General features: G+C 41.4%; 1 protein-coding gene across 1 annotated transcript in view; it reads right to left on the bottom strand.

Moving 5' to 3' along the window:
- The window catches only part of nrip2 (nuclear receptor interacting protein 2), a 48,478-nt gene that overhangs the window by 12,944 nt on the left and 22,133 nt on the right, over positions 1–13,401 (bottom strand). The window contains exon 2 of the mRNA XM_026147097.1: positions 1,902–2,216. Within this exon, the coding sequence (XP_026002882.1) occupies positions 1,902–2,216 (315 nt within the window). The remainder of the gene's footprint in view (positions 1–1,901; positions 2,217–13,401) is intronic.

Genomic DNA, 13,401 nt, shown 5'->3' with positions numbered 1-13,401 from the left:
ACATGTCCCCACCAATATCCAGCGGTTATTGAATTGTCCCCACCAATAATTTGATCTCTCCGAGTAAAGAAAAACAAAACCGATAGAAATAAAAAAAAAAGACGATATGTCAACGTCTCATTCACCCAGCGGTGCAGAACGTTCTCTACCGGAGTCCTACCTCATGTGACAAATATGGCCAATGTGATTGGCTGTGCCTTTCAGGGAGCTCTGTTTAGTTTTAGCAGCGGCAAGCCTGCACTGCAAGGACCTGCAAGGAGGAGAGCAGGATGGCAGCACAAAGGAAGAACCTGGATATAAGGAAGTATTTTTCAAAGAAACCTGTAAGTCATTAAGTCAAGTTCACTCATAAAATGTGTCCGTCATAAAACCGTTACATGCTATGCTAGGCTTTGGCCCACATCAGTCTAAAATTGTATGTAACCATGAATAACGTGTTTTGTAAACTAACTGCACAACAGGCAGCAGTATTAGTTGTCTCAGTCTCAGAGTAGGATTTCTAATTTTGTTTGAAACTGTCAGAGAAAACGGCAGCCTCGAGCAAGCCAGGATATTAGTTTACAGAGGCTGTTAAAATTATATGTCTAACGTTAAAATGTTGGTGACACAATAATTTCATCCTAATGTGCTGACATATTCATAGGGTTAATTTTTGAGACAAAATATCACAAAGTAGTCATGATTTTGCAAATATTCCACCTTGTAGTGCAGTTTGCACAAATGGTTTTAAAAATGCACTCATGCTACAAACATTACTGATGAGTCCAGATCTGCACAAATTGACAGAAACACTGAAGCAGCTACACATTTTATTCTTATTGTCATGTATGTCCTATTTGTCAGGTGACAGAAGAACCAACACAAAGCTCAGAGAGTAATGGTGATACAAGATCACAGGTGAAATTAGATGATGACTTGGCGGGTCATTATTGTATTTGAAGCTATTTTTATTTTTGTATGATACCCGATTTATATGGAATATAAACTAAAGTCTAAAATACTTTTTTAATTGTAATTTAACATTATATAAAACTATTAATTGTAATTTTAAATGGTTTAAAAGCATGTAGAATAGCATATGTAGGCAAGTATATTTCTCCTTTTTTATCAAGAAGCAAAGACAAAAAGGAGGAAATAAAAGAAACGGGGCAGAGTTCGGTGGTTGAATCATCAGTCCCCACCAATGCCAAAACCAAATCTACGCCCTTGCTAATAATAATGTCCATGATGAGATGGTGCTAAATTCTGTCCACTGATTAGCACAGGCTTCTTGTCCAGTGAGTTAAAATCTAATAGTATATAGCTTATCCACTATGTTAATGTTGTAGGTAGTATCAACACAATGACCTCAGTTTTCCTCCTGAAAACACTGTAGACCCACCACTGAACCACTGAAAAATGAGAGTATAAATGAAACAGTGGCATAGGCTCTTTGATGACTCAACCTAGGACTACAAATTATGCTTTACAAGGGCCAGTGTTGGGTACAAGTGGAAAAACTAGCCCCCAGGTGGAGAGTTATCTGTTTCTTACCATGTTGGTTAAACACAAGTTTGGGTAACCTGCTGCTGAAGATTTTATACCATTTTTTGTCTTTCTCTCCATCATTTTATCCTCCACACTTTTAAGCCCCTGCGCACTTTTTCTTTTATATGCTGAATCTGTTTTGGGCGCATGCAGATGTGTTGACCAGGTTAGACTTATTTAATCACTGTGACTCAGTGGTGTCTGTGGGTCCTGCAGAGCTTTTGATATGTTGTAAAGAGAAAGTAAATGAAGGCTTTGAATGATGAGTCATGGGAGCAGAGTAGTGTGGTCTTTGTCTCCTCTTTTGTTTTCAGTTTGTTTCAGCAGAGCACCGAATGTGGGTGAGCGTAGATTGAGTACGCAGGGTTCAGTACCTTGCACTGAATGATGAGAGCAGTTAGGACAGGCGAGCTCTCCCCGCCCTCGGGCTTCTCAGCTGTCTGTCTGGCTCCGGCCTCGCTGCTGTCGTCCTCCTCATCCGACCGTAGGCTCCTTTCACTTTCCTCAAAAGACTCCCTCTCCTCTGTGGAGTCGTCAGCCGTGCTCTCGCTCCTCTCCTCGGTGTCAGCAGGTCCGTCCTTGGTGTCGGCCAGTGGGGAGCGAACCCTGGTGCTGAGGTCCCGGCCCTCACCTCTGAGTCGCGTGATGTTTCCCTCCAGCAGGCGACGCTGCACGATGCTGTGAGGTTGCTAGAAAGAAATGCAGAGGACAGATAGGTCTTATACAGGAGTTTTTCTCAGTACAGACCTTTTGAAAATTGCACATAGTGTGTAGTGTGCATATAAGGAGAAAGAAAAACACCCTGTAACTCTACAAATAAATTAGTCAGACCACTGTGTACTGAGCGTTAGTGCAAACAGCTAGTATATAATGTATGTAGTTTAAAATATATTTGTTAGGAAAAAATAGGCCTGCTTCCTGTTTAGGCAAAAAGAAAAGAACAAGATGAGCCAGAGATGTACAGCTGCTGATGTGTGAATTAGTATATATATGAGGTGTTGTTCAGATCAGAAACTGAAACACGACTTCTTCTGATGCCTCCAGAAAAGAGCCGAGAAAGAGATCACTTGTGCATATGAAACAGGCTGCTTTTTAATATTTTGCATTGCAAATGAGTAATTTATGCTCATGAAATGAATCACTTTTGCCCACTGATAGTTCATCCAAATATTTCACATGCATGTTTGCATACTGATGGTTCACACTCTGGAACCTTTGTTAAAACAGAGCTCAGATTTCATAGCCACAACTAGGGATGGGTATCATTTAGGTTTTATCCGATACCGGTGCCAAATCGGTACTTTTGAAACGGTGCCGGTGCTCAAACCGGTGCTTAAAGAATGGAGAACACAAAATTGGTCCAAAAACCTCTCATGTTCAGCTGTTTTTTGTAAAAATATAACAATGTTAGCCTTTTCTGCAGCTATGGGGCATATATGGTATCACTCTTGGCTGGAAGCAGTGCTTAAATCAATGGAAAAAACACAAACTTTGGCCTAAACCTCTCATGTTTAACTGTTTTCCACTTTTTCTTTGGTCATTTTAGCCTTTTTAGCCAGGGTGAAGGGAGTATCTGCCATCAAACAAGAGGACAGCCGCATGTAGCTATGATGATGTTTGCTAGTTCACCTTACATGCATTAATGTAATAACGTGGTTAGCCTACTCAACGTAAATTAGCTACTCACGCAGAGAAGAACGGCTGCTGCCACCATCATCCGTCATCATTTCTGCTACACTGGCAGGGCTAGGGGCCAGGACTCTCCTCTTCGTGTTTTTGGGGGATGTTGCATAACAGGCAACCCACCCGCAGTAGATGTGCTCGGTGTGAGGTCTCGCAGCAAGCTATCAAATACGGCGCATTTCTGGGCTTTTAAAAAAAACGCTATGCGTCGCCAGGTGTTTCATCGGATTCGAGGTGTTAGCTCCTTTGACAGTATCACAGTATCAGCTTAAAGCACTTGTTGCAGGCTGCTGAGTTTGCAAATTTTGCTATGAAGTACAGCCATACTTTTGACCGCTTCGCCTTGGACATTTTTAATCTGTAGCTCTGCTCTAACAGAACGTACCTGGCCCCGCCTACTATCCTCGGAAACGTAAAATGATTGGCTAGAATCTAAAGTGTATCACAGCTCAGGAAAAAAAAGCACCGAAATAAAGCACCGAAATCTGCGCTGCTTTTCGGTCTGGTTACTACCGTTTATGTCAGAACCGGTGCCATCATGGCACCGGACACCGGTACCCATCCCTAGCCACAACCCAAAAAATCCCACAACGTACATGAGAATGCAGCATGCAAAAACAGTTTCATTTCTGGTTTATCAGTGCATGTCAATATCAAAACGAAATGAAAGTTATACTGTTGATATCTGACTTATTTTAACTTCCTTGAGAAGTGCACACAGCTAATATCTACGTCATCTACAAGCATCACCGTTTACAGCTGACTGTCCTCATACTTCATAGTTACAATGCAGAGGGACACATGCTGAAAACAGCTATCTGTTTGAAAGAGAAACAGTCTTAAATCAAAGTGTCCTCACCTCTATCTTTAAGCTTTATATATATGAGTTATAAAATAATCCAACTCTCATGGTTTGGCCCACGTGGATATAACATGAAGGGGTTTTGTTCCCAGTAGATGAGTCACAGGAATAATTTTTAAGTCCGGTATTGTCAGACTTTAGCTGTGGACTTTTATTGATCCACTATTTCTTTTGTTATGAATGTTGATTAAAAACAGCACCGCATTAAAAACAGTCATGGAAATGACTGCATGACCTCAAGAACACTTCCAGAAATCACTGTGCCATTAACAAAAAGGTTAACCCTCAGAGGCTTAAGAACTCAACCCTAACCCAAGTTTTAAAAAGGAAAAAAGACTTCATTTGGAAAATGAAGTCTTTTTGAATCTGGAGCTGTTAAAATGATTGTTTTCTTTGTGTCTGAGAGAACAGTTTAATAAAAACAAAAATGACATATTCTGTCTACCTGGAGTTAGAGTTAGAGTTATGGTTAGGGTTGAGTTCTTAGATGTTTGAGAGTTAAAGGTTCAAGTTCAAGGTTCAAGGTTCTTTATTTGTCACATGCATAGTTATACAAGTATAACACACAGTGAAATGTAGCCTGACACGTTCCTCGACTTGTGCAAAAATTCTCCTCACATGGCAGAATAAAACTTTATCTTCAGTGAAAAAGTGAAACGCTGTCCCAACTAGCTGAGATGAAGGTCGTATTATTAAGACATGAAAGGCAATTCAAGGAGGATACTAATGCTTTCAAGTCATCACTGTCAGCGGACATAAAAGGCTTAATGCAAGAGGCTTTTATTTGATACACAAACCTAGTGGCCTTTTTTTTTCGTCTAATAAACACTCTTTTAAGTAATCTTAATAAAAGAAAATGTTCTGAAAAAGTTCCTCATGTTTGAAACTGCATTTTAAAACACAGCCTCCACAGATGGATATTGAAAAGCCTGATTTCTGTTGCTTTAGAAACACAACATGTGGCTGTTTTTTCTGGATCACATGAGGAGAAAATTCTATTTAAGCTGCCTGTTGCTCCATAATCACATTGTTCTTCCAGCAGTACAGAGCCTGGGTACAGACTTCCAGAAAGTACACTTTTAAAAGAGCAGGCCACTTAACACCAGCAGAGTCACTGCATTAATAAAGCACAAATGAGTTGAAGGAACACTAAAATCAGCAGGATATTAAGAGATGTTCCTATAATGTTCTAATCACACTTAATGAAAAAACAACAGCAACAAAAAAACAAACCTCTGGCCAGGCTGTCATAGAATAATTTGTTAATAATTTGGGTTTCATAGAAATGTTGCTAATGAAATGATGAGGAATAAGAGGAAAATGCACAGACTTGTTGCTTTTACTGTATGTGGACTGTTTTTGCTGCTCGGCTAGGGAAAAAAAAACAAATAAGATAATATTATGTGACCAAAATAAAAAGAATGTTTGGCCTGCTAACATGCTATTAGCACCTAACAGCTGGGACTGTTAGGGATCCAGTCACTGGTATCGTAGGCATCCTGAAGCATTTGAAGTGGACATTTGGACCCGTGAAAAGTCATCAGATTGCCTCTGAAACAGACTGACTGGATAACTGTCTCGCCAACCAGCAGTGGCATCTGTCGAGCCGTAAAGTCGCAGTTTGAGCATTCTGGGTAAATGCCAAGCCTATAAAGCACATCGCCAGCTGTCTCCCTGCTGTTATCAAAAGCATTGTAATACTCTGTCAAACAACCTGGGACCTCTACAACCTGTCACACACACCATCTTGCATCTTGTATCTTGTACCTCATTCTTAATACGGTTAACAGACCTGCAGGCATTGAACCTCTATAGGAAGTGACGTTTGGCAACTTCAGTCACTCCTGCACAGGCGATTCATCTTGTGGGATGCGGTGTAATTTCTTAGCTCACATGTCCTGACAAATTAAGCAATTTTTTAAAAATCTAGAAGAAGGTTTGCAACAAATGCACATAAACACTGGTTATGCTCAAGGACAGAAAGGCCAGATTAGACTTTGCCAGAAAGCATTTAAAAGAGCCAGCGCAGCTCTGAAAAACATTCTTTGAAAACCTGAAACCAAGATTAACTTGTACCAGAATAATAGAGAGAGAAAAATGCGGAACGAGAGAAGCAGCTCATGATCTGAAGCCTACAACATTATCTGTCAAACGCGGTGGAGCCAACGTTATGACATCGCTGTCAGTGGAACCGACTCACGAGTGTTTATTAATGATGTGACTACCGATACTCTCGGCTCAGATTCAGCCAAATGCTGCAAAACTGCAAAAGCAACCCGAGAGTTTCTCACGACAAAGAAATGGGATATTCTTCAATGGCTAAGTCGGTCACCTGATCTCAGCCCAGCAGAGCAGCTTTTCAGCCACTGAAGACAAAACTGAAGGTAGAGACACTCACAAACAAGCAGCAGCTGAACGTGGCTGAAACAAAGGCCTGGCAGAGCATCTCAAGGGAGGAGACACGGCATTTGGTGACGTCCAGTCATTGAATCCAAGTATTTAAAAAAACAATCCTTATATTTAGAAAGCATATATGTTAGTTTGCCCAGTTATCTTGAAGTCTCTGAAGATAGGGACTGTATAAAAATGAAAAATGTATGTAATGCAAAACTTTGGCTAAATCCTGCAAATTAAAATTATTTGTTTGATTTAATGTCCTCTCTAGTGTTGCATAGAACAAAAATTACCAAAGAAAAAAAAACAATGTCGTTGCCAAAAACGTAACTTCAAAATAACGTGACTACAAGTGGCAGATTAGGTTAACACAGCACATTAACTTCTCAAGTTCTCCGCTGCTCTTTAACAAAAATCCTCAGATTTAGTCGGCAACATCTAAATGACTGCGAGGTCAACATTAACAACTTTGTGTTCTACCAGTGAGAATTTATATAATCAGCCTCCTTTCTCTTGTGATCAATCAACGGCACGATCTATAAAACTCATCAACGTGTACGTAAGTGATTCAATAACAGCCATCGAACAATGAGTCACTGACACATTTTCCTCTGTTGCAAGTCATGTGTAGTCCACCTCCCAGATCCTTGGCAAGGAAAAACCCTGATAAGATGATCATATGTGACCATCCAACGGCTGGGGCTGTCAGAGATTCACTTGTTGGTATCGAAGGTATTCTGACGCATTTAAAGTGAACATTTGCACCTGTGATTGTCTCTGAAACAGACCGACTGGATAAATGAACAAAATGGACAAACGATCACCTAAACAATCAGCCATTCTTCTGTCTGGGACCCAACCCAGATTAAAGTTTAAATTTCAAACGAGGAGCTGGAGAATAAATTGACATGAACTATACAGTTCAAGAAAATAAACAAGAACTGGATGTATGATTTGTTTTGGAACATGTACGAGCGATCAGCAGCAAAAGCTGACCTTGTTTCTGTGAAGAAACGCCATCCAGCTGCTGCGATTGTCTCCGTTTCACTCCTGATATGACACAGGAGTTATGACGCTGCTATTCGCTTGCCTGTTTATTTTCCACATTACTGGGTATTATTTGATGTTCTGCTCTGATGAACATGCACACACCATCTCTGCTGTTAAAGTATTCCTGAGCACAATATAAATGAAGACAAGGACGATTTTCTGGATTGCAAAGCAAGAAGAGGACAGATGGAAACACGACAACTAAAAACAAATAAGAGGAGGCTTCGGGGCCCCGGAGAGGCGGCTGTCTAACCTTAACACAGTAGTAATAATGTCGTGTCATGTCTGGACATGTCTGTGGTCTCACTCTGTTTGATCTGCCATCACGTTTGAGTGGCACTTCAGTCCATCGCCTCTGCGGACCATCCAGGAGTCTGTTTGCCTGCCTGTCAGCTCAAAGAGCTCAGCGAGCATTTATTCACCTTTAAAAAAAATCAGCACATACTTGAAATAAAACAAGTTTTCTACAGTGTTCTGTTGTGTCCATAGATTGGTCTCGGCCTGCTGGGCTTCACTGCCGAGCTGCAAAAACAGCACACTTCAAACTAGTAATCACTACTTGTGTCACAGAGTTCAATCTAGCCCATTCATTCCTCGCTGAGCTCCAGCTGTGGCTGAGCAGCTCCTCTTTAAATGTCTCCTCCTTGTTGTTCCCCCCTTTCATTTCCTCTCATCTCCCCTTTTCCTTCCCTTATCTCTCCCATCCTTTCCTTTCTTTCTGTCCCCTCCCTCGTCTTATTGTTGTCCTTTTCTCTCTTTACTGTACATCTCCTGTTTCTTTTTATCCTTTTCCTTACATGTAATCATATCTTATACAGTATATTCCTTTCATTTTCCATTATCTTTCCATTTATCCCACTCTTTCTCCTCATCCCAGCTCCTGTTTTCTTCCATTACCTTTTTGACTATTTGCTTTCAATTTTCTTTTCTTCCCTAACCTCTTCTCTTTCCTCTTTCTGGGCATGACATAATCTCCCCACTCTTCTTTATGTCTCATAAAACAGGGTTATTCACACTGGACATGCTCTGTAATTGTTTTTTGTTCTCCAATGCTAACTTTGGTTTTCTCTTTCTGTGTTTGTTGTTCCATAAATCATTAATTTTGGCAATTATACTCTTTGACAAATATGACACACGTAGCTTGTTAAATGGATAGAAATGGCATGTGGAGGATAACAAAAATTGTATTTTAATTAAATTTATTATTAGGTCTGGTGGCATACCAGAATATTTTTATTCAGCACACAAAGAAAAAGACTTAAATGTCAGACTCCAGCAGTTTGCAGAAGACAGTCTGAGTTTGATTAAAGGTTCATTTGTTGAGATCTTCGGCGCTCTCTTTGGACTGACTCACAGAAACACTGAACACAATCTAATTTTAGCGATTAGCTTCTCCATATGTCCTTTGATGGTTAAAGTCTGTTTCTGTTGACCCTCTAACTGCTCTGGGGTCAGCTGGTGTAAGTAAATCACATTTTGCAGCAGGATGCTACCAGCAATCTGCATTTGCTGTTTTACAGTTTAGGGTAAATGCTACATTTTACATTGCAGGACACACTTTCTACCACTCTAAAGTTTTGACACACTGTCTCATTGAATGATTTTTCTTTATGACTATTTACATTGTAGATTCTCCCTAAAGGCATCAAAACTATGAATGAACACATATGGAATTATTTAGCAAACAAAAAAGTGTGAAATAACTAAAAACATGTTTTATAATTTAGATTCTTTAAAATAGCCACCGTTTGCTTTCATTACTGCTTTGCACACTCTTGGCTTTCTCTCAATGAGCTTCGTCGTCACCTGAAATGGTTTTCCACCAGTCTTGAAGGAGTTCCCAGAGATGCTGAGCACTTGTTGGCCCTTTTGCCTTCACTCTGTGGTTCACCTCATCCCAAATCATCTCGATTGAGTTTAGGTCAGGTGACTGTGGAGGCCAGGCCGTCTGGCGCAGCACTCCATCACTCTCTTTCTTGGTCAAACAGCCCTTACACAGCCTAGTGGTGTGTTCAGGGTCATTGTCCTGTTGAAAAATAAATGATGGTCTAACTAAACGCGAACTGGATGGGATGGCATGTCGCTGCAGGATGCTGTGGTAGCCGTGCTGGTTCAGTGTGCCTTCAGTTTTGAATAAATCCTCAACAGTGTCATCAGCAAAGCACCCACACACCATCACACTTCTTCCTCCATGCTTCACGGTGGGAACCATGCATGTAGAGACCATCTGTTCACCTTTTCTGTGTTGCACAAAGACAGGGCGGGTGGAACCACAAATTTCAAATTTGGACTCATCAGACCAAAGCACAGACTTCCACTGGTCTAATGTTCATTCCTTGTGTTTCTTGGCCCAAACAAATTTCTTTTGCTTTTTGCTTTTTCTTAGTAGTGGTTTCTTAGTAGCTGTGTGACCATAAAGGCCTGATTTTTGCAGTCTCCACTGAACAGTTGATGCAGAGATGTGTCTTCTGCTGGATCTCTGTGTGCCATTTATCTGGGCTCTGATCTGAGGTGCTGTTAAGCTGTGATTTCTGAGGCTGGTGACTCAGATGAATTTAACCTCAGCAACAGAGGTGACTCTTGGAATTCCTTCTTCCTTCTTTCCTCGTGTGAGCCAGTTTCATCGTAGCGCTTGATGGTTTTCGCAACTGCACTTGGGTTAAAGCTTTACTAGTTAGCAGTGCCTTCAAAGCAAGTTCAACACATCAGGGATATCTTTTTCTTATCTGGCTTCACCAATCAGGCTCACCACAGAAGTGCTTATCAACTTAATAAGTTAACCCAGACTTTCCTAATCCACAGGTGTTTACAGCAAAGAGGTGACACTGGCAGCATCTTCCCAATCACAAGCACAGACAGGTCTGCTGCCAGCAAAGCACTGGAATTTACAAAATCAAGATAAAAGTATAATATTAGGAAAATATGTGGAGGTTCAGCAGGTAATACAAACTAAAAGCAACACAGCTGCTGCAGACAAAAAGAAGTGTGAGTGTGTGCGATAAAGCGCTGTACGAATGTGTGTGAGCTTTGAACGCTTTAGTGAGTAAGACTCAAAAACAAACCACAGTCCCATTAAATAAATGTTTAGTTGTAGCTTTTATATCCCACAATTAAAAACAGGAGCTGCTAATTGAGTTGCAATGGCTTTATTTGGCCAAATATAGACTAAAAATACTGACTTATTACAATTAGTTCCTGGATTTCTGTTTACATTTGCCAAACATCAAGGGCAGCATCATCCAATGGATCATCATCCCAAAATAAAGTAACACTAATACCTTTTTTAATATTTCTATCTTAAGGGCACGTTGTGTCAGACTTTGAACAGCTCATGAAATACACACTGTGTATTGCTGTGCTGTGCTATGTCTTCAAAAAAATGCTACGTGAGCCAAATTTCCTCCGTTGTGCTCACAGCACGCTTCTCATCTCGATCCACCGATTGCTTGTTAACAGACTGCGAGTATGTGAATTGGCATGTTTCTGGATTTAATGTAATCTAATCCAATGAAGACAGCAGGCTTCAGTATCCCATAAAGAGTCGGTCCATCATACACGATGCAGCCTGCTGCTCTGCCTCGTTTGACAGCGAGTGTTTTTCATTGCTAGAACAGCTGAAGTGAGGTCTGTTTGTTTTGTGAAGGGAGATTTTGGACAACGTGTTTGTGAACATTTTCTTAACTGTAAAATGTGTAATAGATATTGTGGCAACCATAGGAAGTTTTTACTGTTTATTCTATCTTCCGATCATAATTAAAAGGCATTTATTGGCATTGTTCTTATTTGGTTAGAAATTAGCCGTGAGGCAGATGCTTCATGAATCCTTCCAGCCATAATTAATCCCATGAGGATAATAAGTTTAAAATATCAGTCATAGATAAAAGAAACAGTACAGCTACAGTTGTGCTCAGAAATTTCAAACATGAATGTCATGGCAGTCTTTTTAATGTGGAATGATTTCACAGCATCTTTAATAACTTAAAAAAAACAAGTTAGGTACGTTTCGATTTATATTGGATTTTCTCTAATCCATACAGGGTCAAAAGTATGCATACAGGCTTAAATATATACATGCACTCACTTAAAAATTCTGTGGTGCTGAAGGTTCTGCAAAGGACATAACCCATTAACCTTTTGTTAGTCTTGATAATCCAGACTACAATTGGTAGTTTCTCTTTGCCAACATAAAAAAGATTTGTTTGACAGCACTCAGTACTCAGAACAATGGTACTGATCAGTCCAAGCAAGTACCAATTCTCCAGAGAGGATTGGTCAAACGTGAGCGAAAGTTATGCCAGAAGTTTGTTGATGGATACCAAAAGTGTCTACTCAGTGTGCAACTCGCTAAAGGACATTTATCCAAATATTAGTGGAGATGTGAATTAGATCAAATCCATCCCTCTTCCTCCGCTTATCCGGGGCTGGGTCACGGGGGCAGCAGCCTAAGCAGAGAAGCCATGACCTCTCTCTCCCTGTATTCCCCTGGACAAGCTGGAGAATATAATCTCTCCAGCATGTCCTGGGTCTGCCTCCCATTACGGCTAAACTCCTCATCCTATCTCTAAGGGAGAGGCCAGCCACCCTTCGGAGGAAGCTCATTTCTGCCGCTTGTATCCGCAATCTCGTTCTTTCGGTCATTACAAACAGCTCATGGCTATAGGTGAGGATAGGGATGTAGATCAACTGGTAAACTGAAAGCTTCGCTTTTTCACTCAGCTCTCTCTTCACCACTGCACGTACAGCGTACAGCGTCCACATCACTGCAGCCGCAGCACCAATCCGTCTGTCTGTTTCCCCTCCCTTCTCCCGTCACTTGTGAAAAAGACCCCGAGATACTCAATCCCCCCTTAATTGGGGCAGAAACTCGTCCCTGACCTGGAGTCGGCACTCCACCCTTTTTCCGACTGAGGACCATGGCCTCAGATTTGGAGGTGCTGATTCTCAGTCCCACCGCTTCACACTCGGCTGCGAACCGTTCCAAGGCAAGCTGGAGGCCATCACCCGATCAAGCCAGCAGAACCACATCATCCGCAAAAAGCAGAGATGATATCCTGAGACCACCCAGGTGAAAGCCTTCTGCCACTCGGCTACGCCTAGAAATTCTGTCGGTAAAAGTTATGAATTGAATCGTGACAAAGGGGAGCCCTGGCAGAGCCCATCACCCACCGGGAACAAGTCCAGCTTATTGCCAGCTATGCAGACTAAGCCACTGATGAGTGGTTGTAACTTCTGACCACAGATTTATGAAAAACACAAAGAGTCATAAAACACTTTCCTTTGGGGTTGTTAATGATCCTACTCAGTCACTTGAGGTTTACATTTAAACCTGCCATCATCTCAGCCAATATTAAAGGTTTATAATGTTGTACTTTTCTGTCTTATTGTCTAAAAACAAGATTTTTTTGTTTTTCACATGCAGCCAGAGGAATAACCAGGAGTGTTTTCGCAGCGTGGGCACAATTCAAGCCAAAACTGGTCAACTGTCCCGCAGGCATCATGTTCATTTGTGCTCATTCATACGTGGCCTGTTGCTGATTTTGCTGATGTGGGTCCTGCGGTGACCCCTGAACACTAACCCGTCCAAACTGGTCTCCCTCCAGTACGTCAGAAAGACAACTGTTCATGTTTGACTTTAGACCTCGACTCTCTGTTTTTCTCAGTTTCTCTTCCTTTGAGTTTCTCCCTCTGTGAGTCAGATTAGAGGCTGAATGCCATGTGGACTAATTATCTCTGCAAACAGGCTCGCCTCGCCCTCATCCAGCCAGTCACGTGACCTCACTAATGCCCTCTCCCTCACTCTGATGGACGTCTCCAGCTGCTGACTTCCTGTCGCAGCGACTGGGAGGCTCCAGCAGCTTCACATCTGCTGCCCACCCACCCACCTC

The sequence above is a fragment of the Astatotilapia calliptera genome, chromosome 17 (assembly GCF_900246225.1).
Source record: "Astatotilapia calliptera chromosome 17, fAstCal1.2, whole genome shotgun sequence".
Taxonomy (NCBI): Eukaryota; Metazoa; Chordata; class Actinopteri; order Cichliformes; family Cichlidae; genus Astatotilapia; species Astatotilapia calliptera.
Note: the sequence above shows the minus strand (reverse complement) of the source record. Positions and strands in the feature narration are given on the sequence as shown.